This window comes from Mustelus asterias, chromosome 21 (assembly GCF_964213995.1).
Source record: "Mustelus asterias chromosome 21, sMusAst1.hap1.1, whole genome shotgun sequence".
NCBI classification, from domain to species: Eukaryota; Metazoa; Chordata; class Chondrichthyes; order Carcharhiniformes; family Triakidae; genus Mustelus; species Mustelus asterias.
Window position 1 is genome coordinate 62,560,554 of NC_135821.1, and position 18,250 is coordinate 62,578,803.

General features: G+C 42.3%; 1 protein-coding gene across 2 annotated transcripts in view; it reads left to right on the forward strand.

The window, feature by feature from the left end:
• Positions 1-18,250, forward strand: part of LOC144509328 (glucocorticoid modulatory element-binding protein 1-like) — a 35,697-nt gene continuing 17,447 nt past the window's right edge. Inside the window, exons 1-4 of one of the 2 annotated variants that reach the window (XM_078237997.1) lie at positions 1-321; positions 6,460-6,548; positions 16,045-16,166; positions 16,701-16,804. In XM_078237997.1, the coding sequence (XP_078094123.1) occupies positions 182-321; positions 6,460-6,548; positions 16,045-16,166; positions 16,701-16,804 (455 nt within the window). In that variant the 5' untranslated portion in view covers positions 1-181. Of the gene's footprint in view, positions 322-6,407; positions 6,549-16,044; positions 16,167-16,700; positions 16,805-18,250 lie in introns of both variants that reach the window. The other variant, XM_078237998.1, reaches the window with a different exon arrangement.

Sequence of the window (18,250 nt, forward strand, 5' to 3'; positions counted from 1 at the left end):
CCGACGCTGGCAGGGAGACGTTGGTGACGGAAAAGCGCCGAAGCAGCGAGCGCGGGGCCTCGGCCGTTTTTTGGTTGTTGAGCGGCAGTCAGAGCCCGCGGTTGGGCCGCCAGGCCCCGCAGGCTCGCTCGGAGGCGGCGGACGATCGTTCGGAGCGAGAGAGGAAAGCGGGGAGGGAAAAATGGCGAATGCGGCCGAGGTGAACGCGGTGACTGTTGGGGATGTGGTGGTGGTGAAGGCCGAGCCCGCCGGTCTGGAGGGGGAGAGCTCGGAGGAGAGCAAGACCCAGGTCATCCTGCAGCTGCAGCCGGTCCAACACGGGTAAGGAGCGGCCTGCCCCGGCTGACTCCAGCCACAGCAAGGCCTGGAGTATAGCCTGGGGCAATGAGAGACACTGCACAGTCACATTCAAATACATTTACTATATTAAACCATAACTGTAGTGAGACTATGGAAACACTGATATTGAACCCTGATGCATTATAATATGTTAATACGTTAAAATATAGGATTAAGCTATAAATACATTGAGATAGATCTGATGCCCAGAATGTGGGGGCGCCTGAAGCCCAGAGCGGCGAATCTGGGGGTGCCCGAAGATTAGAGTGGCAAATGTGGGGATGGCTGAAGCCCAGAGTGGCAAATGTAGGGGTGCCCGAAGCCCAAAGTGGCAAATATGGGGGTGCCTGAAGCCTGGGGTGGAAACTGTGGGGGTGCCCGAAGCCTGGGGTGGCAAATGTGGCGTTGCCCGAAGCCCAGAGTGGCAAATGTGGGGGTGCCTGAAGCCCAGAGTGGCAAATGTGGGGGTGCCTGAAGCCCAGAGTGGCAAATGTGGGGGTGCCCGAAGCCCGAGGCAACAAATGTGGGGGTGCCTGAATCCCGGGGTGACAAATGTGGGGGTGCCTGAAGCCCAGAGTGGCAAATGTGGGGGTGCCCGAAGCCCGAGGCAACAAATGTGGGGGTGCCTGAAGCCCGAGGCAACAAATGTGGGGGTGCCTGAAGCCCGAGGCAACAAATGTGGGGGTGCCTGAAGCCCGGGGTGACAAATGTGGGGGTGCCCGAAACCCGGGGCGGCAAATGTGGGGGTGCCCAAAGCCCGGTGCGACAAATGTGGGGGTGCCCGAAGCCCAGGGTGACAAATGTGGGGGTGCCTGAAATCCGGGGCGGCAAATGTGGGGGTGCGCGAGGCCCAGAGCAAAAAATGCGGGGGTGCCTGATGTGAAAAGCGGCGAATGTCGGTGCCCTGGGTGGTGGATGTGGGTGTGCCTGACGCCCTGAACGGCGAATGTGGGGATGGCAGACGCTGTAATTGCCCAGAAAGTTTAAGCTTTCACAATCATAGAATCCCTACAGTACAGAAGAAGGCCACTCGGCCCATCAACTCTGTACCGATCACAATCCCACCCAGGCCCTATTCCCTTAACCCCACACATTTACCCTGCTAATCCCCTGACACTTGGGTCAATTTTAGGATAGCCAATCAACCTAATCTGCACATCTTTGGACTTTGATCACTGGCGATCACTCCAGCATCTTGTCCACCATATATTGAACTTCATTAAAATAAATACATTATAATAAGACAAGTATGTTCGGAAGTAAATATGAAACAATGCATGTTAAACAAATTATACAACAGTTAATTTGAATTTCATTATGCAACTAAAAATTCAATTCTAACATTAAATTAAGTACATTAAAATTTAAGCAATAAACTAAAATTGGTAAAACTAGCCTACCAATATTTTAAAAATACAACTAAATTACTAATATTGCATTATAATTGTTATAAGGTTAAATTGTAAATCCATTCAATTACAAGTGTTCAGCAATAATATAAATGTAAAGTTATAAACAGTGTAAATATTCATATACTATAAATAAAATATTGTGAAATGCATAGGAATTAGACTTGGCAGAGATATGGGGAGGCCAAAGCTTAGGGCCCATAAATGTAAGATAGCCACGAATAAATTTTAATAAGGAATTCAGGAAAGTGGTTAAAATGTAGAACTTGCTGCTACATGGTGTGGTTGTGGCGACTAGCATTGATGCATTTTGAGGCGAACCTAAATAAGCATGTGAGGGGGAAAGGAATAGATGGTCAGGTAAGTTAAAGTGGGAGGAGGATGGTATAGACCATAAACATTGACTAGTTTCAGTAAATTCTCTGTAATAACTCAGAAAAGTAAAAGCAAATAAAATTCAAATCTGCAGCATAAATGCAAAAATGTAGATAAGTACATTAAATTTAAATTGGCATCAAACATTAAGTTTTAATATAAACATAGTGTAAATAGAGTTATTTTAATAGATTACATTTTGAAAGCTCAAACACATTTGTTAAATGGTGAATTAATACTTTTAAATAGTAAAATACAAATCATAAAATAAAATGTTAATTAAATACAAGCAAGTTTAAAAATCAAATAAATTAGATGTTAAAGTTGCTATAAGTATGTAATTTAATAAAAAGATAATTAAAATTAAATCTGACAAATATAATTTGGAATGCCATCTTGCATACAGAAAAAAAATCTTGTAAAAAGTACATAGACTTGGAAGCCATTTCTCGAGAGACCTGAACACGCACAATTCAGGTTGGCAAACCCAGTGCAATGCTGAGGATGCTGCATGGTCAGAGGCTTTAAGATGAGGCCTGAGAGAGCCTGCCCTCTCAGGGGACATAAAGAAACAAGTAGCATGAAAGGAACGCATGCAGAGGAGTTCCTGCTGGTGTCGGGCTGATGTTTATCCCGCTGCAAAAATCACTGAAAATAAAGTGATCTGGTCATCATCTCATTTCTATTTGTGTGAAAATTGGCTGCCGTTTTTTCAACAGGTGAATTACACTTTTAAAAAAAGTACTCAATTGGCTTGGGTGGGGTGGGTGGAGAGAAGCAAAATACTGCACCTGCTGGAAATAAAAATAAAAACATAAAAAGTGGAAATACTCAGCATGTTAGGCAGCCGCAAGGAGAGAGAAACAGGGTTTATGTTTCAGATCACTGACCTATTGTCCAAAAGAAATCTTTTAAGAATGACAGCACAGAAGTTCAACCCCTTGTGCCCATCCTGCTGGTAGCTCTTCAATTGGACCTGTCCACTCGAACCACATTTCCCTGATCTCTGTCCCATATCTTTTTGTATTCATTTTCAAGCAGGTCCTATTCCATGTTGCTTAATGTTATGGCCTTGCTCCTAATAAATACATTTTTAAAACCATTTTCGTTTGAAAACATCTTGCAACTGGAACCCTTTTGAAACATTTTTCCTGCTGGGGAATGTTCATCCAAGTGCCAAATTACTCTTAAAAAAGAAATGCAGAAAGTCTCAAATGATAAAGAATGGCCCAAAGTCCATTTCTAACCGAGGTATAATTTGCACCTGAGATTCCTGTGCTACGATATGGTTCTGGTGGGTGAGGTGTGATGCCAGCTTACTATTATAGAGAAAATTGGGGGAGATGGTGGTATAATGGCAGTATCACTGGAGTAGTAATCCAAAGGTCCAGGTTAATGCTCTGGGGGCATGGATTCAAAACCTACCACAGCAGCTGGTGGAATTTGAACTCAGTTAATAATAAATCTGGAATATAAGGCTAGTCTCGGTAATGGTGACCATGATAACTGTCACCGATTATTGTAGAACCCATCTGGTTCATTAATGGCCTTTAGGGAAGGAAATCTGCCATCCTTACTTAGTCTGGCCTACATATGACTTCAAACCCACAGCAAAGTGGCTGACTCATAATTGTCCTCAGTTGAAGGGCAATCAGAAATGGGCAACAAATGCAGGTCTTTACAGTGATGCCCACATTCCATGAAATAAAAAGGTTGAGCAACTGGGTCTATCCAATGTTCCTGGGTGTCTCCTGCCTAGTGTGGTGGTCTAGGGGAGACTAATTTTTAAAATATTTATTGTCAGATATGGGTGATCCTGACGAGTTCAGCATTTATTGCCCACTCCTGAAGGCATAGAGTCAACTATGTTGTGTGGGATCAGAGGCACATTGGGCAGGCCAAGTAGATGGGCATGAGGTGAACCACTTCGGTTTTTTAAAGACAGTTTTCAAGTTTTACCTTGTGTGCCTGCCAACAAACGGTCAGATTTTAACGAATTAAATTTTCAATCTGCTCTGGTGAGATTTGAGCTCTTAATCGCTGGCTTGCTGGTTCACTATCATAAACTAAATTGCAGAGCAGCTATTCCCTGCTCCATTGGTATGATCTGTTCTGGCAAAGAGATGCAGTTTCAAACTTTAAAAATGGCTTTATTTTGCTGCTTCAGTTGGGGCTCTGGCATATGAGCCCACTTTTCCATAGTCAGACCTGCTTGCAACATGCACTGGGGTGAGTCCGATGATGTAATTTTCCTGGCTTCCTCTTTAACATTGACACGGATGGGGGAAGTAGCTGATAAGCCCCTTTCCTCTCCTCGCTGGATTTTGTTTTGCTGTTAAAAAGTGTGGTGTGACTCTAATCTAATGCTGGATCTGCCAACTCCCTTCCATTCCAACTCCCAGGCTTGTACCATTCCAATTCCAGAAATTTCAGCATTTTGCTTCTTAAAAAAGGATTACACTGCCATGGCATTTATCCTGCTGGACTGTTTTATATAGATGCATGCAGAGTGTAGACCTGGATTGGCATATGCCAATTATGAATTACCCCAGGGATTGTCTTGTTTTTTGCAGTTTGTACAGTGTTTCTGGGAGTTGTGCCAATCTACAACTGAAGCCATGGCCTCGAGGTCAAGTGTGGTGAAAATCCAGGGCTGCCGTATGTTTGATCATTGTCAGTGCCTGTAGTGCAGGAGTGTGAGGTGATTGCTTCAACGAGGAGACAGTTGGCTGTGAATGTGTAAAAGAACAGTGTGTGTGTGTGTGATATTGGAAGTCCAAGTGAGTAGCTGGTGCAGGTACGATGGGCTGATTGATCTTTTGTGCTATTCTAAAATTATAACATTCTGTCTTGCATATAAATCATTTTGTGAACAACGTAAGATCTCCAGCAATTACTTTTTTGAGGGCAAGTCCATGTTATTCCCTCCATTGATTACATTCTCTGATATAAACCAGGGGAACCTGTGTGGTCCTGACATTGTTGGCAATCCACCATTTTTCACTTATTCTGCAGGATGCTGTCTTCTACTCACCAAAGACCTCCAGCATCTAAAAAAATGTAACAAAAGGAAGTTAAATTATATCTCCAGATTAAACAAGGAAGCTGTGATGTTAGTGTGGTGTAGTATTAATCCCATATCCTTCTTAACGCAAGTCTGTTGCAGTACAGAGACCAGGGTGATGTTGGGCTGAATTCTTATTCTATACTGATTTAGATTTCAGTTGGAGTTAAAAATACTGCAGTTGTCCTCAGCACTTCTGGGCATAATTTCTGATCACCATCCATTGACCCATTGCTGGAGACTATATGTGCATGGATGTGGGAAAAGGACATAATCACACTAAGCTACTGTGCTCGCATGGTCATATAGCTGACCTACGTTTTGTTGAGGAACTATATGGAATTCAGCACCTTCGGGAATGGAAAGGGGAACATTTCAGGGGATTGTTTTAAGCTTGAAATCCAAGCAGCTGCTTTAAAGTATTGCTGGCCGTTGAGGATCAGAGCATTATGTTGTCATTTGGCATCTAAAGTTTATTGACATCAACATGCTGCTGAGGGAAAAATATCACCATCAACTGTGTTTGTGTGTGCATTAGCTTGTGAGAAGGCTGTAAATTGGAGCTTATGATGAGGCCGTGAGCTTATAATTGAAGTTGACACTAGAGTGCAGTACAATGTCGTACTTTGGATTCTAACAAACTGTGGTCTCAAATGTTCTAATGTTAAAAGATCTGTGGCATTGTTTCAAGGAAAAGCAGGCCTTTTGCTTGGAGCTTCTTTGATGCTCAGGCCAATGTTCCATCTGCATAAGTGAGTGCAGCCAAAAGAAATTAATTGTATACGTCACTGAGAAATTTCTCACAATGTGCTGAAATACTATATAAATGCTAGTTTTTAATAATGAGCCAAAACGTTTTTGATGTGATCTTCATTTATTCATTACATTGCATTGATATCCACATGTTCTTCATAACTCAATGCTTTTCCAGGCACAATCTCAGGTTGGTTGGAGAGAATCCAAAATGGTTGGATCTTTTTCCACTTGAGGTATGTGTGTAATTGCTCGCGGAGAGTTGGAGCAGATGTTTACAGCAATAAGGGTGTATGCTGGGCAAAGTGTTGCATGCAATCAGTGTGACAGTTGCAAGAAGTGCCTGTCACAAACCAAACTTTCAAAATACCAACACCAAATTTTGGTCAGTTGGTGCATTTTACTGAACTCCCAGTGACAGCACTATATTGTTTTGACTAGGCTACTTTCCATTTATCTTTGTGCAGTTGTTGATTCCTGTACTTTGGACTGACCCCCCGTTTGAAATTATTCCAATAGCATGTGTGAAGAAGGAGCAGAATCGAATTGCAATGCTTCAGTTGTGACCGTGGAGACTCACACTTTACAGAAGCTAGCAGACGGGGAAGGTAAGAGTTCAGACTATTTCTATGCATAACAAAAAATTGGTTATTGCCATTTGAGTTTTGTTTGCTTTAAGGTTTGAACATCCAAACATTGCTAAATAAATAGGATAAGGTAACAAAATTTCTTTGTCTTCAAGGTTAAGGGGTTACAGGAGTAATGTTTGTTGAACGTTTGACGTTACAGTTTGATTTCAGCAGTATTTTAAAGCAACATAAACACGTTCTGTACAGTTTAACTTTTAGGCTACATATTAAAGAGGAGGAAAACTTTATAGCACCATAGGAGGCTGTCCATGTGCTGGTACTAGCTTTTGAACTGCTCTGAGTTGTGCAGCACAGCAACAGACTAATTTGGTCTTACTTGTCCGTGCTAGTGTTTATGCTGCCCACAAGCCACCTCCCACCTTGCTACATCTAACCCACTCAGTGCGTTCTTCCATTTCTTCCTTTCTTGTGTTAATCATGCTTGTTCTTGAATGCATCCATTCTATTCACTTCACCTCTACCCTGTGGGGTAGCAAGTTCCACATTCTAAACTCTCTCTGGTAAAGAAGTTCCTCCAGAATTCCTTGTTAGATTATTTGTGACTTTCTGTGTGTAAAGTTTGGTTTCAGTTCTACTCTTCACTGCCGATTAAAACATTGGCAACTCCTCAGCTTTCTCTTTTCTAGCAAAAAGAACCCCAGTCTAGTCATTGTTCCCTGATAGGTATAACACCTCTCAGTTCTGGTACAATTCTGGTAAATCTTTTGGCCCTTTTTCCAGTATGTCTAAGTTTTTCTAATATGGACACCTGGGCTGTGCTCATTAGTACCAAGTTGTCAAACCAATGTTTTTCATAAGCTTTACACAATCTCTGCACTTTTCAGTTCTTACACAACCTCTCCACTTTTCGGTTCTATTCCTCGGGGAAATTAATCTCTTAATTTGTTTGCATTTTTTATGGTCTTGTTAACCTGTGTTTAATGATTTGTGAATTCTGTACCCTTAGGTCCCTTGTGTTTCTTTGTCCATGGAGTATTTGGTCTCCTTAAGCTTTGTACAAAATGTACCACCTCGCATTTGCCATATTGAAATTTGATTGCCAATTGCATGCCCATTCTGCAAATTTATTACTGTCTTCTTGCATTCTTTCTCAGTATTAATGATACCTCTAATTAAAACCCCTTTCTGTTCGTTCCCACTATACAGGTATCCTGATCCACAAATCCAGTCAGTGTACTATGATCCCCTTTCTGTTCATTCTTTCTTGTTGAGAGTACGGTTCCAAAACCCCACCCTTTGCTGCTGTACAAAATTCTTAATCCAGATTAATGGTCCAACAAAAAAAGAAATCTCTGTATAGCAATATCAAAATCAGAACAGACACTCTAGTGGATCTAGAACTTTAAATCTGTTCATCTAAATATCTCTGCAACAATGAGTTTGACGGTTTCCTGCACAATTTATGAAAATAGTGCGGACTATGTGCTATTACTATGGCTTTATTGGAACCTAAACTCAATGCGAACGTAAGATTAATAGCTGCTAAAAGAAGACTTTTCATTATTCTTTCCCATTAACAGATCATTATTCTGGCATCACTGAATAAATTGGGGGTGAGGGAGGCACTTAAAGACTTATTTCTGAGTTGAACATTTACATTAAAAACAACTTAATCCTTTTAGGGCACAGTAAGATGGCATTTACCAAATTAAATGTTTCCTACCATTTAATTACTTTAAATGAATTCTACAAGGTGCATTTCCAATGAAGGAATATCCTAGTCCTTTTTCTCACGTTCTTGAGATAATCCTTACTCTGGTGTCTCAAGACTTGCATGGGACATTAAAAGCACTATAAAGACGCAATTGTTTTCATCGCAAGTCAGTTAAGTAGATGAAGTTGAGCTGCTTTTTCTCAGACTTCACTTTTTGCAGTTGAGGGGAAGGGAAGGGGTTAATCAATCCTGTCCAGTCCTTTAAAAAGATGATAACCAAACCATCACACCACATTGCATTTCTCAGTTAAGCCAGACTTCAGTTGATTATTCAGTAGGTAACTATTCTGTTTGGGCGAGGTTAGCTAACCTGCAGTTTGTGCTGTTTGGCTGTCCTCAAAGCCCCTTGGACTGAGGAAGACAAATTCTGCCATGATTCTCTTTGCAGTTGCTGTACAGTGACCTGAGCTGGAAAGTGTGTCCTGTGATCCAGCTTGGCTCTGATCAAAATTATAGCCTGCCAACACTCATGAAGATTGTCACATGGGTGAGATAATGGAGGGCAAATGGTGTCTGTGGAGCTGTACCCCAACATCAGTAAGTGCATTCAGGAGTCAAGAGGCTCTGTCAGGGATATCAGCAATGGTACCCTTGCATGCTGTTGCTCTTGCTTGTGTTCCTTCATTTCCCAGTCAGTGGTGGCATCTGGTACTCTATGTGCAAGGCTTAATGTCACTTTTTCTTCTGCTTAATAGATCCATTAGAACTTTATTGTTCACCTAGAGCAACATTTTGACAAGGATCTGCTGCCAGAGAATCAGTGTCAGTTCAGAAAAAAGTTGGTGTTTGTAGTTAGACCACTCCAGGAGAAATGCCAAGGACTGAACATAGACCTCTACACCATGTTTATTGACCTGACCAGAGCATTTGATACAGTCAGCTGTGAATGCACTTGGAAGATAATGGAGAAATTCAGCTGTCCTGAAGCAATGATTCAACAGTTCTGTGGAGAGATACTAATGCAGTTCCTGGGTGGCTGAGTGTCCTGAGCCATTCCTGGTCACTGCAGATGGTAAAACCAGTCTGTGTGCTAGCGCTAAACCTCCTCAGCATATCCTTCTCTGCCACGCTTCTCAATGCTTTCAATGATGGTGATCCTATCATTGTAGTTGGGTATCTCATGGATGGGAACCTGGTCAATCTGAGACAAAGTCAAGCAAAGACCAAGGTCATCATGGTCATACTTTGCTATTTCCTGTTTGCTGCTGACTGCATTAGTTAACAGTTCAGAGTTGGACATGCAGTAGAGCATGGGCTTGTTATCTGAGGCATGTGACAACTTTGGCCTCGCGATCAGCACAGAAAACCGAAGTAATGTACCAGCCTGCTCCAGGAAAACCCTATTTCGAGCCCAGGATTTCACTCCATGACCTGTCAGAAGTGGATAAGTTCACTTACTAAGGCAGCGCACTTTCTCTCAAGCTGACTATATTGACGATGAGACATATAGAAGAATAGCCAAAGCAAGTGTAACCTTCGGCAGACTTTGAATATCAGTCTGGGAACAAAGAGGAATAAGTTTCCCTACTGAACTGTAAAGCAATAGTACAGCCTGCTCTACGCATACCAGATTTGGTCTTGTGTACCACCACTGTGCCAAAAGCTCAACCACTTCTTCATCTGAGCTGCCTTCAGAAGATTCTGAAGATCACGTGGCAGGACAAAATATCAGACGTTGAAGGTCTTTACCCAAACTGGCATGCCAAGCAATCACACCATCTTGAGACTGTGAAAACTAGGTTGGGCTGGTCATACAGCCAGACTGCCTGACACTTGCTTACCAAAACAAATTTTCTGTGGAGAGCTCGAGTCTGGGGTACAATCTCATGGTGGTCAAAGGGAATGCTACAAGGACATTCTGAAAGCTTGACGTAGAAGTTTTGATATCAAGTTTGTGTCCTAGGTGAAGCTCGCCCAGGATTGCTGCACCTGGTGCAATCAAATAAAAAATGGTGTGGCACCTTCAAAAGCAATCTCATATTAAAGGCAGAGAAAGCCTCCAAGTCAACCAAAACTCAATCGTCTGCAGTATTTTGTCCTATTTGCAGCACAAACTTCTGAGCACAGATCAGCTTTAGCAGTCACCCAAGTACGCACTAGAATCTTGCCAAACGCAGCAGGTGAACATATTCAGCTTCACCTCAAAGGATGAACAAGAAGTAGTAGATCCATTGGAATCTTGTTGGTACATTCAAAGTTTTAAGTACATCATTCCATTTCTCTGTGTATATCTGAAGTAACTGCTACTGACAGATTCTGGTGTTCTGATTTGAAATGTATTTACCCAACAAGGCAACAGTACTAAAAGTAGCACTTTGCAAATCTCCAGACTCTCAACACATCAAACAGGACAAGCCAATGCAATAAGTGCAAATCTAAATGTGTTTCCTGGCATCCATGCCCATTTTAAGAATATAGGAAACAGGAGTAGGTGTAGACCACGTGGTCACTAAAGCCTGCTTCACCATTCAAAAAGACCATGGCATATCTACCTTGATTCCTCTATACTGCCCACAGTCTGTAGATTGAACATCCCTTCATTGAACTGCTGGAAGGATTTGACCTGATCTGTGTAAATTGACCCCTGATCTCTGTTTTATTTTCTCAGCACCCTTCTCGAGTCAGTTTTCCGTGAAACTAAGAGTATTTCCAAGAAGGAATTTCTAACAGCGTGGAATGGGGGAAGGTCAATACTTGAATCAATAGAAGACCATCAAGCAGCAGAACCTTCACTTGCAAGCCAAATCAGATGAAAGCATGAATTACTCACTGATATTTATCTCTGTCTGGCTTGGTGCAGTGTACCTCACAGGCAGGTATGGCTCAGAAGGTTGTGCTTCAGCTCTCACTCCAGAGACTTGAGCATAAAATCCAGAATGATTCTCCATTGTGGCACAGAGAGTACTGCCCTTTCACTCTCGAATGAGACATTTAACCAACTTACAGTAAAAGAGATTATCTGTTTGCAGGAACTTGCTGTGCACAATTGACTGCTACATTTCCTACATTAGAACTACCCTTCAAAATATAGTTCCTTGGGACGTGTTGAGGTACTGAAAAGTGCTTTATAAATAGATGCAAGACTTTCTTTTACAATGCTGTTGATCTATCTGTAAAGATTCCAGACCACTTCTGGTCTTGACTCTTGATGCTACAGGCAAATGTCTTGCTTGCAGTGAGGCTGGGTGGTGGCGGCGTAGGGTCAGGTGTTGTCGGCATATGGCCGCAGGGCAAGACCAGCAGGCAGTGTTAAATAATAGACCTACTCAGCTGAAACCATGCAATTGCTGATGAAGTCCAGAGTAATAACCAACGTTTCTATTGGCATTCATCTCTCTCTCATACAACTAGGTACAGGAGTGCCTCCTAGTCATATCCTACAAGAAGACCATCAACATTTGGAAAGGAAAAAGACAAGGGGGAGGAGAGTGAATGGGAAGAACAGGGAGGCTAAGAAGGTAATGAAGGAGAGGGAAGAGAGTTAAAGTGTAGTTTGGTTTGGTTTTATTTTAAGTTACTGAGGATACATTCCCTTGAACTCCTTACTCACAAAGCATATTTGCACCATTTAAAGTGCATACCTCATCTTCTGATGGCCTGGTTAGTAAAATCACCGCCCCATGTAGAACTAAGTCGCAGAGTAGGCCTGGGTTTGTTCCCCAGTCCCTACTGCTTTCAGCCTGAGTATTCGGCTGGACCTCTGCATCATTAGTCAGTGGGACAAAATTTGACATGGTTTCTAATTACTGTCCAGCAGCTCCAACCAGAAAGTATGCATATGCTGTTTGAGTTTGTTTGTAATGCCAGCCTGCCAACACTCCCTAGACTCAGAACATATATCTGACAGCATCTGTTACCTATGGCACAGTAACCCAGCGAGGTATCACAAATAAATATATCAAATTGCACTGTACTGCAGTCCTAGAAGGGAACAGTGGTGGAAAGTTTTTGAAGAACCTGATTAATGAGTGGAAATTGGACCAGGAAAGTGGATTTTTTTGTCATTTGATGTAACTGATGTGCGATAACAATATAATGTAACGGTGTTTGTTAATTACCCAATCCCTCTGGATAGGAAAGGCTTTGAGCTTCTGATATTTTGTTCCTTTAATCTTGTAGGTATGATTACTACGTGCACTTCCTGCAGTGGTTAAAGTCATTGAATGAAGCATGTAAATAAATTTCATATCAGCATAGGCAACAGCTGCAACCCTTTAGACTAAGGCTCGTTGTAAGGTCCTGAGGGGATTTATTTTACTGAAGGGCTGCAGCAGTGTGCTGGGCACTGATTTGCATCTCTGGTTGTTTCCATCCACCCCATACTTCTCACATTCCCAGTACTGGCCCAGAACAGCATTTTCCAACGAGGAGTGGAAAGGGGGAATTGTTAAGACAAGTGGGAGCAGCTGAAGTGGTGGTCTGGGCACGGGATGCCTGGCTCTTTCTGCAATTAGGTGATGGGAGTAGGAGGACATTGTTTTTGCTGTGGCACAAAATGTTTATAAATGTGATTGTGTCTGAGCCTTTTGCATTAATTTTCTTCACTACTTCCTTGAAAGCGCTGTCCATGGGTGGAGTGCAAATTTCCTGGTTCCTAGATATTATAAAGGCTATTCTTCATACATAATTATAAGACAGTGAGTGTTGACCAAGTTTCTTCGGTCATCTGTCCTAAATATCTCCTTTGTGACTCAGTGTCAGATTTTGTCTGCTAATGCACCTCTAAAACATCTTGGAACTTTTTTTAACTTATGGTATTGGCACTTATGATCCTGGACCAAATCCCCAAGTATTTTGTTACAATCTGGTTAGGACCAATAACTTTTTGTTTAAAGTAGGCAAAGTTTGAGATTCAGCATATTTGCTAAGAAAATAAAGTCTAGAAGATTCCAAGCTTTCTGAACAAACAAAATAAACTTTACTATGCAAGGTTAGAACGGTAAAACATTTTGCAATGTCTTTTTGTACCTCATGCAAATCCTGAATGTTAGAGTAGAATCATCGAATCTCTACCGTGCAGAAGGAGGCCATTCAGCCCATTGAATCTGCACCGACCACAATCCCAACCAGGCCCTATTCCCGTAACCCACATATTTACCCTGCTAATCCCCCTGACACTAGGGTCAATTTAGCATGGCCAATCAACCTAACTCGTGCATTTTTGGACTGTGGGAGGAAACTGGAGCACCTAGATGAAACCCACACAGACACGGGGAGAATGTTTTGCACAGCGACCCGAGGCCGGAATTGAACCAGTGTCCCTGGCGCTGAGAGGCAGCAGTGCTAATCACTGTGCCACCGTGCCAGACAAACTGTGGCCCAACACCCACAGTACACATTAAAAAGCAAATGTGACCAAGAAAGTCTCCTGAGATTTCTCATCAACCCACCCAGATGTCAGCAAACAATGAGTCAATTAATCTTGTTGAAACACTCTCTCTCATGCGGGCTTCTAGTCATCAATTATAACGATCTAGCCTTGGAATTCTTTCCAAATGTTGCTCCAACTCGGAATACCTCAACAGTGGCCCACTTTGCAGGGTTTCAAGCCCATCTCCCAAGGCTCAGTCCCCCTGGATTCCCAAGTCTGCACTTCACCAACTCACAAGCACAACTTCAGCTTTTGGGCCACACGGAACAGAACATGACTGCTCCAAGGGGCTACGTTTGCAGCACGGAATCACCAATCTTAAATTGTCTTCTCCAATCTCCAGGTCTTCTCCCAAACCGTCAAAAGCCACTCAACTGCAGCAATTCTACTACTTGGAGCCTCATTGCTCCTTTTTGTTTTCTGGTATCTCTCCCTGTTCCATCTGGAACTCTTCTGGAATCTCACCCTGTTCCTGGGCCACATGATCAGGGTTTCACACCATTTTCTTTCTTATGTGGGTGCACTGGACCTGCGCCCTCGGACTAAAGAACTACAAATGCTCACTCCTGGTCCACATATGTGAGCAAAATCCCAGGACATCCTGGGAAGTGTAGTTCCCAGCCTCCACTCAGCGATAAGGTAAGTTTGGATTTGCAACACTCTTACTTATTGTTAGTTGTGTTGGATTGGCGGAGGGGGGCTGGGGAGCAGGGTAATTATTCCACCATAGTGTATCACGAGTGAGGCTGAATTTGGCATTTAGAAGTGGAAATACCAGCAGGAAGTGAATAGTAATGATCAGAAGTGAGTCAGTGGATGGGGAGCAGGGAGCACACTGACTTGTTTTTCTCTTATGGACTGAAGTACTGAGGCCTCTTGCATTCTAACTGCCAACCCCTCAGATCAGCTAAGGTGGCTCGGGCTGGCTATTGTACCCTCTGTCTAGTTCAGTATCATATTGGGTGAATTAGCTGATCAAGTTTTTCAGGGGCAGCTAATGCTGAGCATTTCTGACATGGACATCTGTCCTCAAGTAAGTTGGGTTCTTCTGAGTAAGAATATTAGTTACATAAAAGCTATAGTTGATGGACATTCTGAAGTAACTGGCTTGATTCTGAGAAGTGACTTGCAACGTTTGGAATCCAGTGCTTGATTCAGGCATGCAGTTAGCTGGAGTTGGCTGGCTAACCACCAGTTCGGAGCAGTCTGATCTTGTGTTACCTTTTCTAGCCACGTTCCTAGTAATAGTATTGGTGCAAAGTTATTTTAAACCGTATCCATTTCGTTGCTCATTTGTGCAGTGGCGATTATGTGCTTGCCGTTGGCAACTGCTGGCAACATTTAGCTTTAAAGAATTCTGTAACTGTGCATGTAAAGGGCTGAGTGTCAAATCCACTACTACATTTTGAATTCAGACCAGACTGATGAGATGAGTCATCAACCAGCTGTGAAATCCTGAGTAAGGTGAGTGTGAGACAATTTCAACCCAGTTGCAGGTGGATGAAAGTTCACATCACTAGTCACACGGCTGTCGTCTCCCACAAATGACAGAATATCTATTGGGGGAAACCAAGCTATCAAAACAAAATGGTATGTGGTATGTGCAAAGTGATGGATTTTGTACCTGATCTGTACTATGGTTTGGTCTTTGTGTGTTTGGTGGAGGAACTGTTAAAGGAGCTCAATGCTTGCATGTTAATCTGTACTCATTTGGAAGTGCTTGATTGGGGCATTGTAGAAGTAGCTTTGCATCTAACCCACTCTTTGTTTCCTGCTTACCCTGGGTGCCATTTGTTTTATTCCTGTTCTTTTCCCTTTGAACCAAATTCCATTCATTGAGCCTTTACTGCTGTCAAATAAAGCCCCTCCCTATCTCTGTAACTCCAGCAGACCTATAACCCACCTGAGATCGCTGTGCACCTCCGATTTAGACCTCTTGCACATCCCTGATTTTCATCATTTGCCATCGGCAGCAATGCCTCAGCTGCCCTATGCTCTGAAATTCCATTCCTAACCGCTCTGCTTCTCTACCTCTCTTCCTTAAGACACGTCTTAAAACTTGCGTTGTCACCTATACTAAAAATTCCTTAAGTGGCTTGACAATGTTCCTTTGAAGTGCTTTGGCATTTTACTAAGTTAAAGGCATAATGTAATTCGTTGTTGTAAACTGGTCACTGGAAAAATAACTGAAAACAGGACATGGTACCGATCAAAAAGGTAGATCCCTTTTGCAATGGTTTTCACCAGGTATGACCTGGAATAATCGCAGCAAGTTTTTTTTTCCATTACTCTGGGTGGGTTGCAATGAATGTTTGCAGAGATGCAGTGAAAATTTACAGTATATAAAGGTGTATTTTTTAAAATTTCAGATATCTGCAATGAGCTGAATGAAGAAGTTGAAATTGCTTATCCCATTACCTGTGGCGAAAGCAAAGCTATTCTCTTGTGGAAGAAGTTTGTTTGCCCGGGTATTAACGTGAAATGTGTAAAGGTATGATGGAGATAAAAATGTTCTAGTTATAAGTGTTCTAAAATTTCTGATAAATTTCCTACTCTTTATCTTATTGAATCATGCAGACCATGAAAGACTTGTTTTTGATTTCTGGCTGATGCAGAGTTGGCAGATCTCAAACAGGATAGCAGCAGGGGTACCTCAATTGCTCTAAGCCCTTGTGGTTGGGACAGGGCTGCTACTTCTGGCTGTTAATCCCACTCCCATATGTGTTCGAAATGTGGTTCTGTTGTATTGCCTCTAAAGGGTGAATGGTCTGCTGCTGTCTAGGTTTACAAATGTTAATGATCCCTTGTGCAGCAAATGGAGAGCTCAGCATTCCCCAACATGAATCAGTACCTCACTTTCAAGATTCTTGGGGGAATCTGCATGCATGTTTTAGTGTGTCTGTGTATATGTATGCCTGCGGTATCCTAGTACCAATGTAGACATCTCTTTCGCTTGTGCAGTATGTGACCAAAGGTGCCAATATTTCCAGTTCTGAATGAATTCTCCTGGTTTTCCTTTTTTCAGTTTAATGATCAACTCATAAGCCCAAAACAGTTTGTACATCTGGCAGGGAAGTCTACACTGAAAGACTGGAAGCGAGCAATTCGAATAGGAGGTATCATGTTGAGGTTGGTACCATTTTACAAGGATTCCTGTTTCTCTTTGCTTGAACAATGATCTTGAGGATAATGCTGTCTGGATTATTCGTTTTGTTAATTTTCAAATATGTTTTTCTGTGCTAACAACCAGATTCCTTGAGCTCCTTACTGTCAAATTCTGACTACTAAAGATTTTCATAGTCCCCTTTCCCCTTCAAAGCCATTGTCATCACCTGCATTTAAAAAAAACTCTGAATCCATTCTTCCGGTCTAACTATTGCCCCATTTCTAATGAGCACAATGAGCTACTGACCTTCAGAGACCAAGGGCACCCACGTTTGATTCCTTATCTGTGATGGATGAACTAGGATTTCTCTTAGTTCATCCTGCAGAGTTTATCATCATTTGGACCCTGCTCTCTGCAACACCTATCTGAGCACATAATCTAGGTGCAGTGCAGTACTTCAGCGAGTGCTGCACCTTTGGAGGTGCTGTACTGCAGATGAGATACTGAACAGAGACCCTGTCTGTCTGTCTCAGGTAAAAGGGATAAAAGATCTTGTGGCACTATTTTGCAGAAGAGCAAGAAATATTATCCACTGATGTCCTGGCCAACATTTATCCCTTGACCAACACGATTGGAAAAACTGATTATGTGGTCTCATTTCTGTGTGTAAATTGGCTGCCATGTTTCCTACATTACAACAATGACTATGCTTCTAAGGTACTCAATTTGCTGTAAAACTATAGGGTGACCTATAGCCATAAAAGGTTCAAATGAACACAATTCCTTTCATTCTTTAAACCTCTTTTTTTTAAAAAAATCTTCAGTATTCATCTCTAAACTTTCTCCACTTGACTCAATGATCCGTTCTTCCTACTATCCTATAAGCACCTTGGAATGTTTTTTTATTAAAGGCATTGTAGAAATGCATGCTGTTGTCAGTGGAATCCTAATAAGATCTTCTTTCTCTCTTGTTCCTTCTGAACTTTAATTGCGTCATTGTCAACCAGCACACTCGGACTCTGCCCTGCATCCTTGTTGTATGAGATCAAGACTGCCCTTTTACAGCAATTCAGAACTGTCCATCCTGTATCCTAATCGTTTAACATTAGTGTTTTCCTGCACAGTTGGATCTTTTTAGCTAAGTTTAACTTTTTAAATGTTTTTAAAATTTAATAGTTTTGTGGTCTGCAACTATCTGAGGGCTGGTGGCACCTCAGCATGTTTCCCTTGGGGAGTTCCCATCTGGATTATATGTTCATGATTTTCCAGTGTGTGCATGAAAGACGTCAAAGCTCCTTCGCGGGTAATGTGTGTTTGTAAAACTCTGCTGTCAATTTTTTGTCACCTCCCACACTGCTCTCCTGAACGCTGTAGTGAATCCCCTATAATTGGTAGCAACCACTGCCAAGAGTGTTGTGCTGAACTGTCAACCAGCACATGTTAGTCTGCAGCAATCTTGATGAACCTAT